The sequence below is a fragment of the Bubalus bubalis genome, chromosome 22 (assembly GCF_019923935.1).
Source record: "Bubalus bubalis isolate 160015118507 breed Murrah chromosome 22, NDDB_SH_1, whole genome shotgun sequence".
In the NCBI taxonomy this organism is placed as follows: domain Eukaryota; kingdom Metazoa; phylum Chordata; class Mammalia; order Artiodactyla; family Bovidae; genus Bubalus; species Bubalus bubalis.
In genome coordinates this window covers 54,260,681-54,285,338 of record NC_059178.1, presented here as the reverse complement: position 1 = coordinate 54,285,338, position 24,658 = coordinate 54,260,681, and the positions used below count along the sequence as shown (strand labels likewise).

The 24,658-nt window shown below is 38.7% G+C and overlaps 1 protein-coding gene across 1 annotated transcript in view; it reads right to left on the bottom strand.

Annotated features, from left to right (window-relative positions):
• DOK6 (docking protein 6) overlaps nt 1-24,658 on the bottom strand; it is a 420,496-nt gene that overhangs the window by 249,750 nt on the left and 146,088 nt on the right. Inside the window, exon 2 of the mRNA XM_025273172.3 lies at nt 22,559-22,666. Within this exon, the coding sequence (XP_025128957.1) occupies nt 22,559-22,666 (108 nt within the window). The remainder of the gene's footprint in view (nt 1-22,558; nt 22,667-24,658) is intronic.

The following is a 24,658-nucleotide window of genomic DNA, read 5'->3' as shown; positions in this document are numbered from 1 at the left end:
TTTTATTTACAAATATAAAAGAATATTGGAACTAATATTGCATAAGACATCTTTTTTTCACCTCATAGCAAAAAATCAACAGAGCAAATTAATAAACAGCCTAGCAAAATGCAGCAAGCACTAGAGATTTTCTAACTTTTGTGCCTCAGGCAATCTGACAAACAATGTAGTTCAAACAAAGTGTTTGCTCTTCTGTAAAATTCACATTTAGAGATGCAGAGAAGCTCTTCAAGCAGACATGGTTACACTGGTTTCCGCAACAGTGTGAGGCTTTCAGTTGATCAGTAGTGCGATGCTACCCACTTCAGTGTGTGCCCTAACAAACTGAAGCAGAGCACTCACGGGGGCATAAAATCTCACCTCTCAGATTGTCTTGGTTAGGAAGTTCAAGAGTTCTGTTAGATTACAAAATGTTACAAAATCATACCGGAAGATTTTCTAAGGACTTGGTATACCTTTGGAATTTGCATGCATGCATGCTCAGTCGCTTCAGTTGTGTCCGACTCTGCGACCTTATGAACTGTAGCCCTCCAGGCTCCTCTGTCCATGGGGATTCTCCAGACAAGAATACTGGAGTCGGATGCTATGCCCTCCTCCAGGGGATCTTCCCAACCCAGGGATCGAATCTGCATCTCCTGTCTCCTGCACTGGCGGGTGGGTTCTCTACAGTTAGCACCACCTCAGAAACCCCTTGGAATCTGATATATCTTTAATTTGAAATATATTTTAAAAATATTTAGAATCATAGCAATTCAGGTCAAGATATATCTGAATCTCTTGTCCTCAATTTTCACTTTCAGTACTAAATGATTTTATGAGCCAGTACAAAACTGTTTGCATTTTCTTAGAGGAAGGTAATTTTTAAAATAATATCTTTAAGTGCTTTAAATTAAAAATATTTTTATTGGTCTACAACCTAACAGTGTGACATAAAACTGTGAACTTATTATTGAGTGTTAAATCCCTGTGTGCATACTAAATCATTTCAGCCCTGCATGGTTCTTTGAGACCCCATGGGCTGCAGCCCACTAGGCTCCTCTGTGGGATTTTCCAGGCAAGAATACTGGAATGGGTTGTTATGTGTTTCTCCAGGGGATCTTCCAGATCCAAGGATTGAACCTGGATTGGCAGGCAAATTTTTACCACTAGCACCACCAAATCCTAGAGCATTTCAATAATATATATCTATAAATTATTACATCATTTAATAAACCAACCCATATTTCTGAAATATTAATTTTTTATATTGCTCTAATAGGACAAAACATTAGTTTAATAATAAGGCATTAAAATAATTAAATATGATATTAGCAGAATTTAATTAAAGGAAAAATTACTTGAAAATAATTCAGGTTGTTCAAGTCTAAGTCAATAAATGCTATGGTCAATAATTTAAAATGCTGAGGTCTAGTAAGTGTGCGTAGGTATACAAAAACAGCATGTTGTACACCTTAAATATATACAATTTTTATTTTATTATTTTAAAAAGAATACAGTAACTGGACTTTCTTGGTTACTCAGTAGGAAAGATTTTTGTCTGCAATGCAGAAGACGCAGTTTTGATCCCTGGGTCGGGAAGTTCCCCTGAAAGAGGAAATGGCAAACCCTCTCCAGTATTCTTGCCTTGGAAATTCCTTGGACAGAGGAGTCTGGCGGGCTACGGTCTATGGAGAGTTGGACACAACTTAGCGACTAAACAACAACCTTGTTTGGAGCCACTGCCTTGATTCCTGCTGCAGTTTTACCTATTATTGCCTTTGCTCCAAAACAAAGTGAAAATAACAAGTAATACGTTAGTGTTATGATGAAAACAGTGTTGTCTGCGTGGACAATTCTGAGGTCCACTGTTCCAAACACAGGCTTCTCTCGAGCCCACAACACCTGCTCTGTCCTGAAACTCCTCCAACGTCTATTTCACACACACTCCCCTTACCCCTTCCCCTCCACAACTTCACTATTGCTCTTTCTCATCTCAAATATTTCCATTTGTTTTTCCATCTGCCTTCATACCCTTCATCTTCCATTGTCTTGTTCACACTGGTTTTAGACTTATATTTTTAACCCAAACGTTTTATCATGCTCCTTCATTTATCATGCCTTCAGTCAGTCAGTCAGCGTTAGACGCTAAGTCATGTCTGACACTTTGCGATGACTGTAGCCTGCCACACTCCCCTGTCCATGGCATTCTCCAGGCCAGAACACTGGAGTGGGTGGCCATTTCCTTCTCCAGGGGCTCTTAACCCAGGGATCGAAACTGGGTCTCCCGCATTGCAGGCAGATTCTTTACCGTCTGAGCCACAAGGCATTAAAACCATTTAATTACACCTTAAAATTAAGTTCTCACTCTTTAGCAAGGACTTGATGACTTTAATGACTCAGTTCCTTCCTGGAAATTGAATCTCATCTTTGTCTACATTAACCTTGAACACAAGTTAGTGTCCAGCCATGTACAAAGTCTTTCAGTTGTTTTGAATAGAAATGTGCTCTTTAAAGGTGATGCTAAAGCTGAAGCTCCAATACTTTGGGCCACATGATGTGAAGAGCTGACTTATTAGAAAAGACCCTGATGCTCAGAAAGATTGAGGCCAGGAGGAGAAGGGGGCGACAGAGGATGAGATGGTTAGATAGCATCACCGACTCAATGGACATGAATTTGAGCAAACTCCGGAGATAGTGGAGGACAGAGGAGCCTGGCGTGCTGCAGTTTATGAGCTTGCAGAGAGTTGGACACGACTTAGCAACGGTAAAACAACATTCAAAGGTTACAGAGTCTTTTACAGAATAATCTTCTTGGAGCTTCCTATCAAGCTCACAATCATTTGTCAAGACCAACAAGCCTCCCTTAACCTTCCCTGAATGACTCATGCACAGTTAATAGCCTGTCGCTGACGGTGGTCGTAGGTGGTGTTTCTCAAGCCCTTGACAGTGTGATCTGAATTCAGATGGCTTCCCGACTCATTATGAAATCTGGTTGTGCTCGTACAGTGGACTCAGTAAGTAAATTATTGAGTTGTTCCTTTATTAATTCATGTCATTTATTTATCAATTCTCTACATAACTCAACTTCTATATAGGATTTTTTTTTTTCATTTTAAATATATGCTTTTCACAGTGAAGACCAGTAGACGCCTATTAAGTGATTGGCTCTTTCATATCTGATGAGAAAAGAAAAGATTAAAGATAAAGAAGAGGGTAGCATACAGCTGCACTGGGCTATATGTTCTGAAATGGAGGGCATACTTCTGTGAATCACTTAATAAGACCAAACAAAAGAGAAGCTGCTTCACTTGCAGATGAAAATAGTTCATTAGATTTTAGTTGCTCTACCATTACTTAGTTTGTAGAACTTTCAGGAGGAATCTGATACGGGCTGAAGGGCATAGTGATATTTTCTCCAATTAAGCCCAAGTTTTTCAGAGGGGTCTTCTTTGCATACTTAGCAAAGTTCAGTTCAGTCACTCAGTCCTGTCCAACTCTTTGCGACCCCATGAATTGCAGCACGCCAGGCCTCCCTGTCCATCACCAACTCCTGGAGTTCACTCAGACTCACGTCCATCGAGTCAGTGATGCCATCCAGCCATCTCATCCTCTGTTGGCCCCTTCTCCTTCTGCCCCCAATCCCTCCCAGCATCAGAGTCTTTTCCAATGAGTCAACTCTTCGCATGAGGTGGCCAAAGTACTGGAGTTTCAGCTTCAGCATCATTCCCTCCAAAGAAATCCCAGGGCTGATCTCCTTCAGAATGGACTGCTTGGATCTCCTTGCAGTCCAAGGGACTCTCAAGAGTCTTCTCCAACACCACAGTTCAAAAGCATCAATTCTTCGGTGCTCAGCTTTCTTCACAGTCCAACTCTGACATCCATACATGACCACAGGAAAAATCATAGCCTCGACTAGACAAACCTTTGTTGGCAAAGTAATTTCTCTGCTTTTCAATATGCTATCTAGGTTGGTCACAATTTTCCTTCCAAGGAGTAAGCGTCTTTTAATTTCATGGCTGCAGTCACCATCCACAGTGATTTTGGAGCCCAGAAAAATAAAGTCAGCCACTGTTTCCACTGTTTCCCCATCTATTTCCCATGAAGTGATGGGACCAGATGCCATGATCTTAGTTTTCTGAATGTTGAGCTTTAAGCCAACTTTTCACTCTCCTCTTTCACTTTCATCCAGAGGGTCTTTAGTTCCTCTTCACTTTCTGCCATAAGGGTGGTGTCATCTGCATATCTGAGGTTATTGATATTTCTCCCAGCAATCTTGATTCCAGTTTGTGCTTCTTCCAGCCCAGCATTTTTCATGATGTACTCTGCATAGAAGTTAAATAAGCAGGGTGACAATATACAGGCTTGACGTACTCCTTTTCCTATTTGGAACCAGTCTGTTGTTCCATGTCCAGTTCTAACTGTTGCTTCCTGACCTGCATACAGGTTTCTCAGAAGGCAGGTCAGGTGGTTGGGTATGCCCATCTCTTTCAGAATTTTCCGCAGTTTATTGTGATCCCCACAGTCAAAGGCTTTGGCATAGTCAATAAAGCAGAAATAGATGTTTTTCTGGAACTCTTGCTTTTTTGATGATCCAGTGGATGTTGGCAATTTGATCTCTGGTTCCTCTGCCTTTTCTAAAACCAGCTTGAACATCTGGAAGTTCACGGTTCACATATTGCTAAAGCCTGGCTTGGAGAATTTTGAGCATTACTTTCCTAGCGTGTGAGATGAGTGCAATTGTGCGGTAGTTTGAGCATTCTTTGGCATTGCCTTTCTTTCAGATTGGAATGAAAATGGACCTTTTCCAGTCCTGTGGCCACTGCTGAGTTTTCCAAATTTGCTGGCATGTTTAGTGCAGCACTTTCACAGCATCATCTTTCAGGATTTGAAAGAGCTCCACTGGAATTCCATCACCTCCACTAGTTTTGTTCATAGTGATGCTTTCTAAGGCCCACTTGACTTCACATTCCAGGATGTCTGGCTGTAGGTGAGTGATCACACCATCGTGATTATCTTGGTCATGAAGATCTTTTTTGAACAGCAAAGTTAGGATGAACAAATTAAGGTTTATTGTAAAATGTAAAAATCACCACACTATTATGTTATATATCTTTCCCCTTAGCCTAACTGTGGATATTAAGCTATTCACATTCAACACAGGTTTAACTCACAAGCATAAAATAAATTTTCACTAGTTAGTATAAGATAAATAGCTGAAAAATCCTGTTTGGTGAATTTTTTTTTAATTTTAAAGTATCTCATCAGTTAACTGTCATGACGATTGAGATTAGATAGTGCCTATTGAGGCATTCAGTTTCTTTCTTTAAAGATAATTATATTTTGAAAAGTTAAAAAACTTAACTTCAGATTTTTTTCAAGTATATTCAAATGAACCAGAATACAAACGGCACTCTTCTTTCTTATTAATCTTACTAATAATTCTTATCTCTCCTGACATTTTACTAATCTCCTATGGTTGTTTTAATTAGGTCAGAGTTTTTATTTTTGGGAATAAACACTTTAGAAGATAGTTTAATAAAATTCTCTTCATTAGGATAGAGAATATTGATTTTCCAGTAAGAGAAAAAGGTGAAAAACTTACTAAAGTTTTAGATTATTTCAATTATTACATATCAATCTCTTTTGAAAGCCCAAATCCTAAGTGTTCATAATTATAATTTAATTATTGGTGTTACCCTATATATTGTATGCTTCAATATTCTGGTCACACTATTTGAATAGAAAGTGTATAACTGCTTCCTTCCAAAACTTTTATATCTATTTTCCAATAGCTGCTTCCTTATATTTGTCTATCACTGAAAAATAGGAAATGTGTACCATGGAAAAAATCAATATAACTCATTTTTTAAGCTCCTTGTGACACACTTTCATGTTCACTGTCTGACAACCCCAACATGTTCATAATCAATAATCACAAGTTCTGTTGTCAGCTGGCACAGTGGTAAAGAATCCGTCTGCCAATGCAGGAGACACAGGAGACACAGATGTGATCCTTGGGTCAGGAAGATCCTCTGGAGAAGGAAATGGCAACCCACTCCAGTATTCTTGCCTGGAAAATCCCGTGGACAGAGAAGCCTGGTGCGCTACCGTCCACAGGGTCACAAAGAGCCAGAGACACCTGAGCATGCACAGGCCACTCCAATATTAAACTACAGTGTGAAATGCATCTTCTAGAGAAAATAATTATGGATAAAATTACACTAGAATTAGAATTAATCACCGTTGGCTGTCCACTCAGCATCCAGTTCCAGCTCCTTCATTCCTAACAGAATCTGATTTTGTTCGTTGTGTGCCCCTATGTCACGTCACCCCAGTACCCAGGTAGGCATTGCTCACTTTCAGTATCCTGGTAGAATCTGTTATTCCTAGGGTTATAATCTCCTTGCTCATGATTAGTTTAAGAAAGACAATATGACCTAAATATAACCAGTGTCTTGTGAACAGAAGTCTTCTGGTGGCTTCAGAGAAATGTTTTCTAATCTGGAGGTAACTGCCAGATGAATCTAGCCCCTTCTCCGGGGGATGCTGTGTTGTCTGGGTGTCACAATTCAGAGATGCTACAGCTCTCATTCTAGTAGACTGAAGATGAGGGCAACCATACAAATGGCAGAGCAGAGACAGGAAAGAGAGGGAAAAAAAAAGAACGCACGTCCTTAATTTTCATTCTTGAGCAAGAATCAAGAATGAACCTACCCTGGAGCCATTTTCATTTTCTGGACATGCTGTAATATGTGAGCATGCTCGTCTTTAAGTTGTTTGAATTGGGGACTCTGATGCTGGGAGGGATTGGGGGCAGGAGGAGAAGGGGACGAGAGAGGATAAGATGGCTGGATGGCATCACAGACTCGATAGACTTGAGTCTGGGTGAACTCCAGGAGTTGGTGATGGACAGGGAGGCCTGGCGTGCTGCGATTCATGGGGTCGCAAAGAGTCGGACACGACTAAGCGACTGAACTGAACTGTTGCTTTCAACCAAAATCATTCTAACTTAACAACACTGAGAGCTGAGCTGCCCTCACTTCACCAAAGGAAACGGCTGTCCTCTCGGGGTGGCCAGCACAAGCTAGAGTGATGACCAGAACCTGGTCACACCTTCTGCTTCTCACACTGGTGCTCTTTCCACCAGTTTATGCGATAGCTACTGCTCTGAAATCCATGCTATTTAATAATGGCAAACAATGGCTAATGGGGACGTCATCACAGGAGGGAGAATTCAACTACAAAAGAGCCTCAGAGTGCAAGGAGGATGAAAGGTATCCCAGAAAACTCTATGTTATTACTCCAAAATTATTTTGAAGTTGTCTATTACAGAAAAACAAAACAACAACAACAACAACAACAACAAAAAACCAAAAAGAAAATCTATTTTCAGGGCTAAGAAATGCAGAACATCAGTACAAAGGAAAAATAAGCATTAAACAGGAAATCTCTATAGCTCTTTCCTCCCTCCTCCCTCCCGCCACCCCCCATCCTGGTCTCTCTCTCAACATGTTTCACTGACTCTAAAAACAAAAAGGCATGAAACAACTCTGTCAGCTCTAGCATCATTCTCCCTCTGAGAGGCAGAGCTTTGCTACACAGATACTAGCAGAGACACCACAGCTTCTAGGACTTTACTCAGCAGATGCACAACTTTAGATCTTTCAGTGACAGTAATGGGTTGAATAGCGCCCCCTCCCAATGGTATGTCAAGTCCTAAACCCCAGAACCTGTGAATGAGAACTTATTTGGGAAAAGGGGTCTTTGCAGGGGTGATTAAGGGTAGGACCTTGAGAAGGGTGCACCCTGGATTCAGTGAGGACACCGGAGCTGATGAGCAACAGAGGAGCAGAGGGAGCTGTGAGGCATGACGCAGTGGACGCGGCCACGTGCGTGTAGGCTGAATGGACCCCTGGAGCCAACAGAGGCTGAGGATCCTCTCAGAGGCTCTGGAGGTGCAGCCCAGCCAACACCCTGACCCTTGAACTCTGATCCTTAGAAATGGGAGAAAATAAACTGCAATTTTAAGACAAATCTGCAGTAGTCTGTTAGGCTAACCTAGGAAACTTACATGATTCAGTTCAGTTCACTCAGTCATGTCCAACTTTTTGCGACCCCATGGAGTGCAGCACGCCAGGCCTCCCTATCCATCACCAACTCCCGGAGTCTACCCAAACTCATGTCCATTGAGTCAGTGATGCCATCCAACCATCTCATCCTCTGTCGTCCCCTTCTCCTGCCTTCAATCTTCCCCAACATCAGGGTCTTTTCAAATAGGTCTGTTCTTTGCATCAGGTGGCCAAAGTATTGGAGTTTCAGCTTCAGCATCAGTCCTTCCAATGAACACTCAGGACTGATTTCCTTTAGGATGGAGTGGTTGGATCTCCTTGCAGTCCAAGGGATTCTCAAGAGTCTTCTCCAACATGATTACACAGTATTATTTGAATTTGGACAGCCAATTTGTGCTTTAAAGTCAGTTGTCTTGAATGAAGGTAAAATGACAGGAAGAAAGTGACAAAAAATGTGGATATAGACCTATTTCTCTAGTTAGATATTAGTTTTCTAAGAAGCAAAGAACACATATGTACTTACCTTGAGTCACCTAAAGCATAGCTAACATCAGAAAGTGTCTAAACGTAGTTCTTAAAATTGATAGACTCCATGAGAAAAATCACATGGTTACCTCAGCAGGCTAAAAAAAAATAACAGCATTGATACAGTTCAATACCTTTATGAGAAAAAAAACCCCATAAATATATGAAGAATAGAAAGGGATTTTATTGAAAATTGATTCACCAAAACTTATTTTACTTTATGCACAAGTACTAGACAGAGTCCCTGCCTACTGGAAGCATGGCAAAGGGGCTCTTGATCAGGTAGCACAGGTCCTGGACAGGAAGGTAAGAAAAAGACTAAGAAAGGAGGAGATAGAACGATCCATATTTGCAGAAAATATGATCACTGATATGAAAATACTAATAGCATTAATAGGAAAACACTATTAAAACAACAAAAGTATACAGCAGTTATCAAATATAGTTAACGCAAGAGACTAGCAGGATCCGTATACACTAACAATTGTTAATTAGAAAAAATTACCTTCACTATAACAAGAAAAACTGTAAAGTGCCTACAGATTTTGTTGGAGAAAAATTTAAAACTTAAAGAGAGAAGCTAAAGTGAAGTGAAAGTGTTAGCTGCTCAGCTGTGTCCGACTCTTTGTGACTCCACAGACTGTTGCCCGCCAGGCTCCTCTGTCCCTGGGATTCTCCAGGCAAGAATACTGGAGTGGGGTGCCAGTCCCTTCTCCAGGGGATCAGAACCCAGATCTCCTGCACTGCAGGCGGATTCTTTACTGTCTGAGCCACCAGGGAAGCCCAAAGTAAAAAAAAGCATATTCCATGCCCTTAGATAAATTGCTAAGGTACCTTTATAAAGTAAGAACTGAGCGTGTTTGGGAAACAATTGCTCTAACAAATGCTATAACACATGCTATCATGTGATCTGGTGGCAATTTAAAACAAGTGGCCTGTTAGTGGTCCAAGAACAAACATGCAGGCAGTACAGAGTAGAGAAAAACGTAAGAGACTCTCAAGAGTCTTCTCCAACACCACAATTCAAAAGCATTAATTCTTCGGCGCTCAGCTTTCTTCATAGTCCAACTCTCACATCCATACATGACCACTGGAAAAACCAAAGCCTTGACTAGATGGACCTTTGTTGGCAAAGTAATGTCTCTGCTTTTGAATATGCTGTCTAGGTTGGTCATAACTTTCCTTCCAAGGAGAAAGCGTCTTTTAATTTCATGGCTGCAATCACCATCTGCAGTGATTTTGGAGCCCAGAAAAATAAAGTCAGCCACTGTTTCCACTGTTTTCCCATCTATTTCGCATGAAGTGATGGGACCAGATGCCATGATCTTAGTTTTCTGAATGTTGAGCTTTAAGCCAACTTTTTCACTCTCCTCTTTCACTTTCATCAAGAGGCTTTTGAGTTCCTCTTCACTTTCTGCCATAAGGGTGGTGTCATCTGCATATCTGAGGTTATTGATATTTCTCCCAGCAATCTTGATTCCAGCTTTTGCTTCCTCCAGCCCAGCATTTCTCATGATGTACTCTGCATAGAAGTTAAATAAGCAGGGTGACAATATACAGCCTTGACATACTCCTTTTCCTATTTGGAACCAGTCTGTTGTTCCATGTCCAGTTCTAACTGTTGCTTCCTGACCTGCATACAGGTTTCTCAAGAGGCAGGTCAGGTGGTCTGGTATTCCCATCTCTTTCAGAATTTTCCACAGTTTATTGTGATCCACACAGTCAAAGGCTTTGGCATAGTCAATAAAGCAGAAACAGATGTTTTTCTGGAACTCTTGCTTTTTCGATGATCCAGTGGATGTTGGCAATTTGATCTCTGGTTCCTCTGCCTTGTCTAAAACTAGCTTGAACATCTGGAAGTTCACGGTTCACATATTGCTGAAGACTGGCTTGGAGAAATTTGGCCAGTCCTGTGGCCAGGACTGGAAAAGGTCATTTTTTTCTTTCTATCACACTAGAAAAACAAAAATAAGGACGGAAGCAAAGGGAAGAGAGGGAGGGAGAGAGGGAGGGAGGGAAATCCACTTTCCATAGAAAGTCAACTGATTGATACGTGAAATTCTAGCAGGTCAACTGCTATTAATTATATGACAGTTACAACTTCCCAGTGCTTTGAGTTAGTCTTCTGCTCAGCTCTCTATGGCCTAGTATGTGATAACTCCTAATATAGCTAGTGGGAACAATTATGTTTCTCTAGTAAAGGACACAGAGTGGAAAAGAGTATGATCACTGTTTTAGTTGTTTAGTTGCTAAGCCGTGTTCGACTTTCTGCAGCCCCATGGACTGTAGACTCTGCTGTCCATGGAATTTCCCAGGCAAGAATACTGGAGTGGGTTGCCATTAGAGTGAAAGCAACATTCCAATTATTGTTCGAATGTGATTAAAGTGTATAAAATATCCAAGCTTGGGGATAATAATGGGTCTGATCTCATGAGTTTACTTGCAAGGTAGAACTGGAATAAAAGAGAGCAAAGTTGACTTTTAGGTACCTAAAAGTCGGGTGTACCAGCTCTAAGACTAGGAGAACTTCCTGGTACTCCAGGATTAGGACAATTCCCACTATACCAAGAAAACCTTTTTATGAAAGGGTAAAAGGATTAGTGGAGAAATACAGTCTAGTGCAAATCTGATTAAATTTTAATTTTATAGTACCCAGATTTCTATGATTAACTTGTTTCAAAGGAAAACTAGGGGGAAAATAGTTGCATAACACTTAACAATCTCTCTCTTTTTTTCTCTCTTTGTCTCCAAATAAATGGGGGAAAAACATTAATTTCCCTGAATATTGTACATAAGGAATTCAATCACCTCTTCAGGATAGACATCAAATTATGTATAAAAATAATTTTGATTTCAAAATTAATTTTACACATAATTTAACAAATTCAATAATTATCATCAAAAAAAGAATTTCACTGACTCTCAAAGCCTATGGTTCCCTAAATATGTTCTCTAAATAAAATCATGTTAGAGGCTATTATTGGTTTGTAACTTAAGACTGTTTCATGGGCAATTAAAATTTTACTTTTTGTTACTGAAGTATTAGATGTAAAAAGGATTTATAATTTTTTAAATATTATATAAATTTGAAACAAATATTAAACACCATTATTTATAAAATAAAAGATGCTGTATAGATATTTATAGCAAGGTACAAAGTCATAATTCAAGAATAAAGTCTCAGTGAAATATCCTTAAAATTGTAAGTTGTAAATAAATATGCATTCATTACTTGAAATATAATACATAACATTCCATTAATGATAGAAAAACAATTTATCCTCAGTGAACATTATGCAATTATCATTTCTCCTGCTGCATCTGTCAGATATTACACAATTAAGTAGACTTTGTTAATGGGTAAAAAGAGATTTTTAAAAACTCCAGATGCATTGATGATATTCTGAAATAATAATTAAGGGCATTGGATCTAAATCCATTATATATATGTAAAAATGCTTCAGAAATGATGGAAATAATGTCATAACAAAATCACGCTGTTGAATATTCTTTCTCAAATTACTATCTGATTTACCATGGAAAATGGCTTGTTTGAAACTATAAATTACTTTATCATGTAAATTGGTCTCAGAATTTTTCTAAAGTTGGTATGAAAAATGTCCCTGGTTTCAAAGATGCAAAATCTGAGGCAGAAATGACTTGTACAACCATAACTGTTTTACATTTACACATCATCTTACATGAAATTGTCATCTCACTTTCGAGCTATAATATTATTTGCATTTTACAGATAGGAAAGTGAGAGAAAGACATTATTGTTTAAACCACACTATGCTTTCCCCTGATGTAGTACCACTGTGGATGACACACAAGTGAGTAGTTTAAAAAAGTGAACAAAGACAGTAATTTTCCTAACATAAATCCTACTGCTGCATACTCTAAATCAAGCCCAGAATACTCTTACAGGTATTTTCTAAGACTGTGATTCCTATTTCTCACTGAAGAGATGACTCTCATGGCCCAGTAGGTAATAAACAAATCCTGGTGACTGAGTGGTTGCTTTTCTAAGACTTCCTTAAACCACACAGAACGATCATTACTGAAGATTTCTTAGATGCTGCAAAATTTCAACTGGCCTTGATTCAAATATTACAAAGATCAAGTCTAACTCTGCAAGTTCCCTATTATTTTGAGAGCACAACTTCATAAATTCTCTCCATCCAGAAGTCTTTACCCATGGCCTTTCTTGCTGATCTCCACCTCTGTCAGTCAAGTGCATCCAGCCTTGGGCATAGCCCCCCTTCATCTTATCCTACATCAAACCAACATTTTGCATTCCATTTCTATGAGTCTTCCCTGAATGACGGGCACTAGCGCTCAGATATTATGAGACAATTAATAAATGACCATGGATTAACTGTGACTGCCGCAGGAACCAAGGTGTGTGTCCATGGAAGCTTCTGTTCAAGAAACTGAGATGTCTTCAAAGTAAGGGATTATAGGAGGATGAATGAATGAATGAGTAAATACACAAGTGGATACAATGCCTTAACCCGAATAAGTGAATATCACTCTGGGAACTTCTGGAGGGGGTTCAGGAGGATCCACACCGATGATTATTCTTCACATGGTGCCGGGAGGTGCTCATCTAAGCATTAAGCCATTTCTTCATGGAATCAAGTGAAAGTCTTCAAGACACCACATTGTACACAGTGCTGCTTTCACATTTCCCGATGCTTTTGCTTCTAGCAAAAGGATATGCTCTATTTATAGATGGCTAGTCTTCATAAGGCCATTTTCATCTTTTCCCCAATTCTCTTGGATGTTTACATATAGTTAAATACTGACAACTCCAATAGGAATAAAGAGGATGGAATAAGATGATGTTTTCAATGTCAGGTTGTCGGGGATTTAGAAATAAGACTGGTCCCAAAATGAGCATTGCTTTTCTTGCATCACGTAGAATGGGAACTTCACATAGGTCTATCTTCATTCATCCTTCTAAGGGGCTTTATTTATATTTTCCTCCCCACAGACTGCACTCATATTTACTTTGTTAAAATTTCTATAAACTGTTTCTTTTTCATCTGCTTAGGAAATTAAGGAAAATTTATTAGCTGATTCTATGTAAATTGCTTTCGCTCAGTTTTCATTGAGGATAAATTTGTTTTGAATATCTGTTATGACAATTATATACAGCCACATTTTCAACCCTAATGCATTTTTAATAACTCGCTTCAGCAGCTAGTGATTTGAATTTCAAATTTCTTTCTACCAAGAAGTAAAAAAAAGTACATACCATCTTATGGCAATTTCATATAAAAATTGATTTATGCTGCAAGATCTCTCTCACAGTAAACATATCAAATGTCTAAATGAGATCATTAATACTCATAAGCTCTAGAATATGTATGTTCCACATAGAGTATAGCATTAATTTAAACTTGGTGCAGAAATAATTGTATCTTTAGATTATTTTTCAGAAGCCCCTCACTTAAGTTGGAAACATTTCATTTGATTTTTTAATTAATTGCTATTGAACACCACAGAGTATTTTAGAGCATATCAAAATAACTGACTAATCACAAGTTTAAGGTATTTCAGTTCAGTTCAGTCACTCAGTCGTGTCTGACTCTTTGTGACCCCATAAATTGCAGCACGCCAGGCCTCCCTGTCCATCACCAACTCCGGGAGTTCACCCAGACTCACGTCCATGGAGTCAGTGATGCCATCCAGCCATCTCATCCTCTGTCGTCCCCTTCTTCTCCTGCCTTCAATCGCTCCCAGCATCAGGGTCTTTTCCAATGAGTCAACTCTTTGCATGAGGTGGCCAAAGTACTGGAGTTTCAGCTTTAGTATTTAAACATTAATAAGCTGAATAATTTGGGAAATCCATAAAGGTCTATATCTTTAGGCCATCTTGAAAATGAAGTCTTTTTTTCCCCCCAGTTCTGGTGATCTGATAATTGGACTGACCATCAATGCTTGAGGGAAAACAAAGATTTTAAAATATGCCACATTTTTTCACACAGAGACCTTTCTTCGTTGACCTGACTATCGGAGGCTATTGCTGTTGTTCAGTCTCTACGCTGTGCCCGACTCTTTGCGACCCCATGGACTGTAGCGCACCAGGTTCTTCTGTCCTCCACTGTCTCCCAGAGTTTGCTCAAATCCATGTTCCTTGAGTCGGCCATGCAATCTAACCATCTCATCCTCTGGGTTGTCTCCAATCTTTTGTCTCCCCTTTGGTCTTCAATCTTTCCCAGCATCAGGGTCTTTTCCAGTGAGTTGGTTCTTATTATCTCATGGGCGAAGTACTGGAGCTTCAGCTTCAGCATCAGTTCTTCCAATGAACATTCAGAGTTAGGATGGACTGGTTTCATCTCCTTGCTGTCCAAGGGCCTCTCAAGAGTCTTCCCCAGCATTAAAATTCCAGAAGACTTTAGAATTATCTCTTTAGAATTATTACATTTTTCAGCTAGTAGTATATTTAAAGAGTCTTGGTAGTGACTATACATTTTATAAATAATACTGGTTAGGATTTTCATGTTTATTTTACTAGCAGTTTCTCATTTAAATGGGACTTTTCATAATATTCTAACATTCCTTGAATTAGCTGTTTTTTGTTTTTTTTTTCCAGTCCAAGTTTCCACTTTTGGTTTGTAACTCTAGATAAATTTATAATTGAAATATCTGTGAAATATCTTGATGTCACCCTAAGGTTGGAACTAAGGTCAGTGTCTTTAGAGAAAATGGTTTTATTTTATACTGATAAGGGGCTTCCCTGGTAGCTTAGTTGGTAAAGAATCTGCCTACAATGCAGAAGACCCCAGTTCAATTCCTGAGTCAGGAAGATCAGCTGGAGAAGGGATTGGCTACCCACCTCAGTATTCTTGGGCTTCCCTTGTGACTCAGCTGGTAAAGAATCCTCCTGCAATGCGGGAGACCTGTTTGATCCCTGGGTTGGGAAGATCCCCCGGAGAAGGGAGCAGCTACCCACTCCAGTATTCTGGAGAATCCCATGGTCTGTATAGTCCATGGGGTCACAAAGAGTCAGACACAACTGAGCGACTTTCACTTTCACTTCACTTCAAGGCTTTTACAGATGTTAATATACACTCATCTTCATAAGAATTCTGTTCAATTGATCTCCTGGGTAGTTTCACTATAATCTGGCTGCACTTTCAACTGTTTAATAGTAGATACGTGTGTATATACCATATATAAATACCTCAAAATCTAACATGTGAACAATGACCTTTTCTTCACTCTGTCTCTGTGAACAGCATGACCACCCATCTCTCACCCAGTTCCTGAAAGGCATCAAGTCTCATTCCTCTCTCTTCCATTTCCCCGATATCCGATCAGTCACTAAGTCTTTTTTCTTATTGCAGGTGCTTTACAGCGTCCTGTTAGTTCCTCCTATGCAACGATGTAAATCAGGTATATGTAGACGTGTGCCCGTCCCTCGTGGACCCCTCTCTGCTCCCCAGCCCTGCCCCCTGGGTCACCCCAAGCACGGCGCAGAGCTCCCTGTGCTGTGCGGCAGGTCCCCACTCTGTTTCACACGTGGCGGTGCATGCATGTCAGTGCCACTCTCCCAGTTCATCCCACCCTCCCTACCCTCCGATTTACATGCCCGTTGTCTACATTTGCATCTCTATTCCTGCCCTGGAAACAAGTTCATCTGTACCATTTTCTAGATTGCACAGATATGCACTAATATACAATATTTGTTTCTCTTTCTGACTTACTTCATCCTGTATGACAGACACTAGGTCCATCCACGTCTCCAGTAAGTCTTCCTAATTCTCCTTGACTGTACCTGGAAAATATCACCAAAATCTATCTCCTCTCCATTCACTTCACTTTTCTCCATTCAGGAGCCTGTTGTCTCTTTGGGGGAAATGACAATATTCCAGCATTTAATTACATTGTTTCTCTGTGTATCTTCTATGAGCCTATCCATTTGACGTGATGTCACACAAACTTGTTTTTTTCTAAATACATATTTGATGATATGAAAAACCATCTAAAACCCTTCACAACTGCTATGTAGCTTAAAGGACAAAGGTTAAAGTCACATGGAAGGCGTTTATGACCCTTCACTGACCCCATCCACGTCCTTCGAGCTTACCATCCATCCTCCTCTCAAGCTTTGCCAACACTAGATAGATTCCTCAGACTTTCTTCAGTTTACCACACAGTGTGACTTTTCAGTATGTTTATTCACCTTTTCTCCCCCATATAACGCATTCTTCTCCATTATTTTGCTTTGTCAAAAACAGAGCGATTTAAAGAAGCGCCTTGGAAAGTCCTGTTCTCCAGAGGTAGACAACCGTTCCCTTGTACTTTTATTACCGCATTTCATCGTATTTCATTATAGTTAGCTATTTGTAACCTTACTTTCTCAGATTGTAAAAACTTAAGACAATAATGATAACAACTCAACATTTTCTGACTGCTCTAGCCTCAAGGAGTTCACAGGTAGTATCTTATTTATGGCTCAGCACTCATAGAGAAGGAGGGCAACTCTCCCTCCTGGGAAAAGAAGAAGAGCATCTTATCTTCATCTTCTGAACTGCAGTGTCTATTTTGTCACTGGACATTGTCGTCTCACAGAACAATGTGTCTTGCTGTTGCTGCTCAGGCACTAAGTCGTGTCGGCCTCTCTGTGACACCAAGGACTGTAGCATGCCAGGCTGCCCTGTCTTTCACTGTCCCCCAGAGTTTGCTCAAATTCATGCCCATTGAGTCAGTGATGCTATCTGACCATCTCATTTTCTGCTGCCCGCTTCTATTGCCTTCAATCTTTCCCAACATCAGGGTCTTTTCCAATGAGTCAGCTCCTTGTATCAGGTGGCCAAAATATTTTACATATCTTATTAAAATAGCACTTTATTTGTTATACTGAATTGGGTTTGATTGTCACTTCCCAATATTCAGGGCAAGCCTCTTTTCTTTCGTAGCAGAATGGAAATTACTTTTATAGGCAAGTTGCATCTGTACATTCCTTATCTCATCCAGTGAAAGCAACTATTTACATGGAAACTTTTTACTTTAACTTGAGCAACATCAGAGTTGCCTAAAGGTGATATAATTTTGATGGGTAGGTACAACTTTATCGTGTGTGAGTGATAAAGAATGGCAGTATTGAATAATAGAAGAGATGATAAATGAGACTTTAAATAATGCTAGCTGTATATTAGGGAAAAAAAAAGAAGTAAAAATCAGTGTCATGGAGCTAGTTAAGACTATAGGAAGAAGAAGAGAAGTAGTGAGGTTGACACAAATATTTTGGTTTGGATGCCTAAGAGACATTTCAAATTTAACATATACAAAGTGGAAAGCTTGTGATTTTTTTTTTTTTACTCTAAGCCTATAATAAGATAGCCAGTCAAGCATTAGGCAAAACTTGCTAAAATAGTATTAAAATAAGAGAAGAGACCATTTATATATTTTCCTGAATACACCCTTTAAGATTTCTTATTACTGATGAATCATGACGAAATTGTTCTTCCATATCAAAACTGGCCTAACTTCATGGTATTACTTTGCAATCACCAAAGAAAAAATAAGATAAAATTTCTGAAAGGAAATTTAAATCACTAGGAAACAGAATTAGGCTCTCGAATGCTGTGAAGGATAAGTTGTAATAATAGAAAACTTTAATCTTCATAACACAGCCACCAGAAAAGTAAATTTTAGCTGTCACATACACTGAATCTAGTTATTAATGTGCTTTAGGAAGCTCCAAGCTACAGCCCGTGATATCTGTTTAGTTATTTATTAGAAGATGAACCATTCCTATTCTCACTGTGCTCCACAGGATCTTTCGTGACTCAATTTTCACAGACTGGAGAAAGCTCACATACATAAATTGTGTATGTTTTAAAAGCATTAGTGATAATTTTCTAACATTAATTTTTATTTAACCCATTCATGTCTATAGTCATTTTCTTCTTCTTTTTTTGTTAAAATGAAAGCTCTCCAGTCCTGTTAAAGACCAAACCCTATCATTATACAAAGGAAACGTCTAATCATCACATCCTTGGTCTACTAGATCATTCCCACTGGCATACAAGGATATTAAATACGTTTCATATTTTAAAAACATCTGTTATACACAGGCTCAATTTTACCGCAAAACATCTTGAAAATAATTGCCTGGGTCGCTGTCTGTTTCTTCCCCCTCAATCTCATGTAAGCTACTCCAAGTGAAATTAGTCCCCATATTTCATTGAAAAAATTCTTGGCAAAGCCATTGAAGACCATGTTAAAAATCCAACAGTCCCTCTTCTGTCACCTTTCTCAATCTCTACAACTAGACACAGATGACCATTCGTTCAGAATTTTTTTAAAGTGTATGTTCAAATGTTTTTAGCCGTCTTCTCTTAGTTTCCAATGGTCTACCCTTCAAGTTATTCTTCTGCGCTTACTGCCTGCTGTTCTCAGCTTTCTCTCCTGGACCCTCCACCTCTGCTAATCCTTTAAGTGTTGGAAAGTTAATTATCTCCTTTTCCTTCATTTTCTCTTAATGACATTTTATCCAGTGCTCCAGAGTAAAGTACTATCAACATGCCAATGACAGTCAAATGAATAACTTTAACAGTGACATTTCTCCCACCCAAGCCCTTATCTGTTTATCTAATTGACTACTTGACATTTTAGTTTGAATGCCTAATAAACATTTCAAATTTAACACATGCTAAGTGAAATCTGATTTGTACTCAAAGGCTGCTCTTCTGTCTTCCTCATCGTCATAAAATGTACCATTCCTCATCTCTGTTGCTCAAGTACATGAGTCTAACCCTTCTTTTACACACTACATTTAATCCATAAGTACTTCCAGTCTGTTTTCACAAACTATACCCAAAATTTGTCCTTTAACCTCCAACTTCAATACTATCAAATTCATTGAAATTACCATCATATCTAGTCTAGATGAATAATGGCCAATATTTGCTAAATTAACCATATGACATCTTTATCTAGTTTTGGTTTTCAGTTTTGGTTTTATCAGTCTGATAAACTGAGTTCGAAAGGGTTTCCTCTTTATATTTTCCTTAAGAATTTATGTGGATTATTTTTTCACTTTAAATATGTTATAGTATTAACAAGTGAAATGATAGGGAGATCAAGTTTTTTTGGTAGGAATATTATTGAACTATAAGTTAAAAGTTTTTATTAGATCTTGAACTACTGAATAAGCCTAGGTGGTTTGTGTCTTTCGAGGAGTTTGTCTATTTCATTTAATTTGTCAAAAATTTTAAATCACATTTGCTCACAATATACTTTTATTATCCTTTTAATATTTGTAGAATTTGGATAACCCCTCTACTCATCCCAGTCTTTGATTTTTTTTAATGTTTTTTTCTTGATAAATTTGGTTAACAGTTTATCAAGTAAATTTCTTTCTTTCTTTTTTTTTTTTTAAGAAGCAGCTATGGAATTTCCTTCTTTTTTAAGGAAGCAGCTATAAAATTTCCTTATTATTACTTTGGTTTCTATTTCATTGATATTTTCTCCTCCATTTATTGTTTATTTGTAATGTAGGAACTTACAGATATACATTTCCCTGTAATTACTCATGTAGTTCTATATTCCACACATGTTGATACTTGTATTTTATGATTTTTGAGTTTAGAATATTTGCTAATAGCCTCTGTGACTACTGCATTTCCTTTTTGATTATTACCCCTTGGAATATGTTAATTCCCAAATAATTAGAGATTACTTGATAACACCAACTTCTAATTTAAATTATTTATGGTCAGAGAACACACTCTTTATGACTTCAACTCTTTTCAATTTATTAAGACTTACTCATATTGAATTAAACTTATCTGCATATGTGTGCTTTTTACTGGAATACAAACTCTTTCAGGGTACGTGTATCTCAGTATCCCCAGTGAAGAGCCCAGTGCAAGGTATAAATCAGATACCTCATCTCACTCTAAACTATTAACCCTAATAAGTGATTACAATACTGGAATATTGCCATTTGTCAAGTAAAAGATGGCTGAGTATGAGGATTCTAGATGCACTGGCTAGAGAGTGGGTAGCCAGGATACATCAATGACCAGCAGGCAAGTATTCTAACCAGAATCCAAAGAACATATACTATGCTCAGTCTTTCAAAATTTTACTCAAAAACTAAATGTCACAGACATACCTGGCAGTTTCTTTATTAAGTCAGGTTTAAAACTACTGCCAGGATTTTTATCATCATACAAAATATCAACATGACTTCAGGCTACAAGTATCTTTTCCTCCTAAAAATAGACATGTAATATAACGATTTTAAAATCTATGTACTCAAGAGAAAACCAAACTCCCATGAGCTTATAAGTGTTTTGGCAGGAACTTAAACTTGGATTCTCCAGTAGTAAATGTGTATTAATATATAGAACAGCTCATAGAGAGTTAAAGAAGTTCACATTTTAAGCCTTGTAATATAGGTTCAAGTCTAATACAAATGACTGCTAGCTATTTGTGTAATATAATTGGTTAGCACATGATTGCTGAATAACCTATTTTTAATAGATTTTACTTTTTAGAGCAGTTTTATGTTCACTGCAATACTGAGCGGAAATTACAGAGATTTCCCTTTTACTGCCTGCCCCCATATACTCGTGGGCTTCCCAGGTGATGCAGTGGTAAAAAATCCATCTGTCAATGCAGGAGACACAAGAGATGCGGGTTCAATCCCTGGGTCAGGAAGATCCCATGGAGGAGTGCATGGCAACCCACTCCAGCATTCTTGTCTGGAGAGGACCATGGACAAAGGAGCCTGGAGGGCTACAGTCCACAAGGTCGCAAGAGTCGGATATGACTGAGTACACACACACAGACAGCCTCTCCCATTAGCAACATCCTCACCAGATGGCACATTTGTTATAACTCATGAATGAATCTACTTTAATACAACATAATCACTGCAAGTTCATATTTTAGAGCAAGGTTCACTCTTGGTGTTGTATATTTTATGGCTTTGGATAAATGTATAATGGCATACATTCACCGTTATAATAAAGGGTAGTTTCACTCTCCTAAAAACCTTTGTTGTTCAGTTGCTAAGCTGTGCCCAACTTTTGCGACCCTAAGGACTGTAGCAAGCCAGGGCTTCCCTGTCCTTCACAAAAAATCCTTGGTGCTATGCTTATTTAGCCCTGCCATCCTCCACATCCCTGGAACACACTCTATTCTTTAATAAAAGAAGAAATTAGAACTATATATCACATAAAAAAATTCCACAGACTCATTACATTATTCAGGGTAACTTATTCTATGTTGCCGCCATGAAGGAATTAAAGTCTTTCCTGAACTTATGCGGGCATTCGGTCAAAAAGCAATGCTGCTCCACAGTTCTGCATTCTGATCATGAATCCTCCAACTTACTATCAAATACCTAACTCGTTTTGACATTATCACCAGAGATAACTTTCAGCAGTACATTCAGCATCATTCTACGGTGATTTCTTACATATTTTTAACTTTCAACTCATACTCACATATTTTTAGGAAATTGATATTTGACTCATAGGATTTATGCCACATCTCTGCATATCAGCATGTACAACGATCGCTTTCTGGTTAAGCTATGAACAGCAAGTGCTTTGTACATTAACAGTGTCATTAACACTGCTCACACCAGCCTCAAAAGTTTTATCTCCTAAACATTGCCCACAGTTAAAATCAAAGTAACAAATGCACAATTAACCTGAACAGAGGGAAACTGCCTACTCAGCACCTTGGGAAATGATCTGGTTGAGTTATGAGGCATCTCATTTTGCAAAGTAGCAATAAAAATGAGACTTTCATTTTGCAGAGGTAACACTGGCATTTACAGTAGATGATTAAAATAAAGGAGAAAAATAACTTTTGCATTTTATCAGCACAGGGACATTTTATCCTAGCCATGCATTATGGCCTCTGCAGATTTTATCTATCAAAAGAAATGTCTCCACAGTTGTTGCCAAGGGTCCAGTTATTCCCCAGAGATTCCAGAGACCGTAACTTACCTTATGAAAGTTCCTGAAATATGCTGCCTTCTCATCGGGAAATTTTTCTAGCCTTCTGGGTCCTTTACTAGATGCCTTCTTGAAAACCAACCAGCATCGTCTGAAAATCTGAAAGGAAATAAAGGAATCTTATTCTCTCTCTTTTTACATGCATTTAGCAGCATTAGAGGTTTATCTATTCAGCTAAGCCAGTGGGAATCAATTGTTTTAAATGCACTTATTTTACAGAGAGAAAAAATTGGGATCATAGGCATGTTATTCTTTCAAGTATCAGCAAAACTTTAAAAGAATATTAAATATAAAATTGTATGTGAAAAAATTTTTTGTTGTGAGATTTTCAGTGCACTGGTTCCAATCCTCTTCAGTCTAATTAAATCATCTGGGTATCAACACCATATAAAATTATTGCCATTCTAGTGACACACAATTCTGTTTTCCATGATAATAAAGTAACAATTTACTAACTTAAGTACTTTCATAATGCTCAATTTCCTATCTTTGGGGAGACATCACACTTAAAAATTAACATATCTTGTACTATTAATTTTTAAAAAACCTAAATGCTCATATATTACTTTGAAAATGAAAGAGAAATGTTTGTTATAATGGATACATCTGTTTCATCCTTTTATACTTTCATAGCAACTAGTATTTATTAAATTCTTATTGGTGGAATAAGCATTTTAAAATAAATTTTAAATAAATTAAAAAATTTAGACACATTTAATCCTTATATTCAGGAGAAGGCAATGGCACCCCACTCCAGTACTGTTGCCCGGAAAATCCCATGGATGGAGGAGCCTGGTAGGCTGCAGTCCATGGGGTCGCTAAGAGTCAGACACGACTGAGTGACTTCACTTTTACTTTCTACTTTCATGCATTGGAGAAGGAAATGGCAACCCACTCCAGTGTTCTTGCCTGGAGAATCTCATGGACGGAGAAGCCTGGTAGGCTGCAGTCCATGGGGTCGCACAGAGTCAGACACGACTGAAGCAACTTAGCAGCAGCAGCAGCAATCCTCATATTCACTATATGAGGTTGCCAGTACTTTAGGATAAAGATAATTAAAAAGTATCAGGATTTGAACATACATCTGTCTGAACAAACATCTCTTCAGCTTTAGTTAAACAAAAAAATAGGGCTATGTATTACACAAACACAGGCCCTTCTCTCTGGACTTCCTCCTGACTTATAGGACTGATTCTTGGACTATCAACTCATGCCTACCTTATCACCCTCCCTCCACAGGCATGTTTAAGGCAAAGTAATTAAAAGAGTCTCCTTTTCAATCACTGAAGAGGTCCAGAAATACAAATTTCCTATTTCAAAGTTTTATAGAAATGCATATTTTTGCAGGAGTTAATATTCTCCATTGCCGGAAAATCAGATCACTCTATTTCTTTTCTATTTCTTTATTTAAACTGCAAAGTGGCTATGCATGCGCAGGTTAAGTAGCTTCAGTTGCGTTTGACTCTTTGCAACCCTATGGACTGTGGCTCTCCAGGCTCCTCTGTCCATGGGATTTTCCAGGCAAGAATACTGGGGTGGGTTGCCATGCCCTTCTCCAGGGGATCTTCCCGACCCAGGGATTGAACCTGCATCTCTTAGGTCTCCTGTATTGGCAAGCAGGTTCTTCACCACTAGCGCCACCTGGGAACTCATACAGGCCAGATACTGTAATTCCTCTGGAGTGTGCATTGTTTGTTTTTCACTAGAAAACAGGCTTTACCCTGTTCAAAGGCACTCAGAACAGTCACATGAAGATCCTTTCATCATAAAAGCAGAATAAATAGAATAACAATTCAAATACACAATTTCACTTTATTCTTGCCAACTTTTCCAGCTCCTTCCTGGTGGCTCTGCAAAGCAAGTGAAGGGCAGCCCCGGACTTCCAGCACATCTGACCGCAACTCTTCTCCACCTGGTGGAGATGTGTCTCCTCCCATCACAAGTCTCCTAAACCCTCACTGGAAACAAGGAGTTAGGCTTTCAGAGCTCCAGCTGTTCTTTCTACATGCTTGTGCTTCACACGCAAAGTTCTAGTTATTTATTTGCGGACCCCTTATTAATCTCCATCCCAAAGTAAAACATTAAAAGATG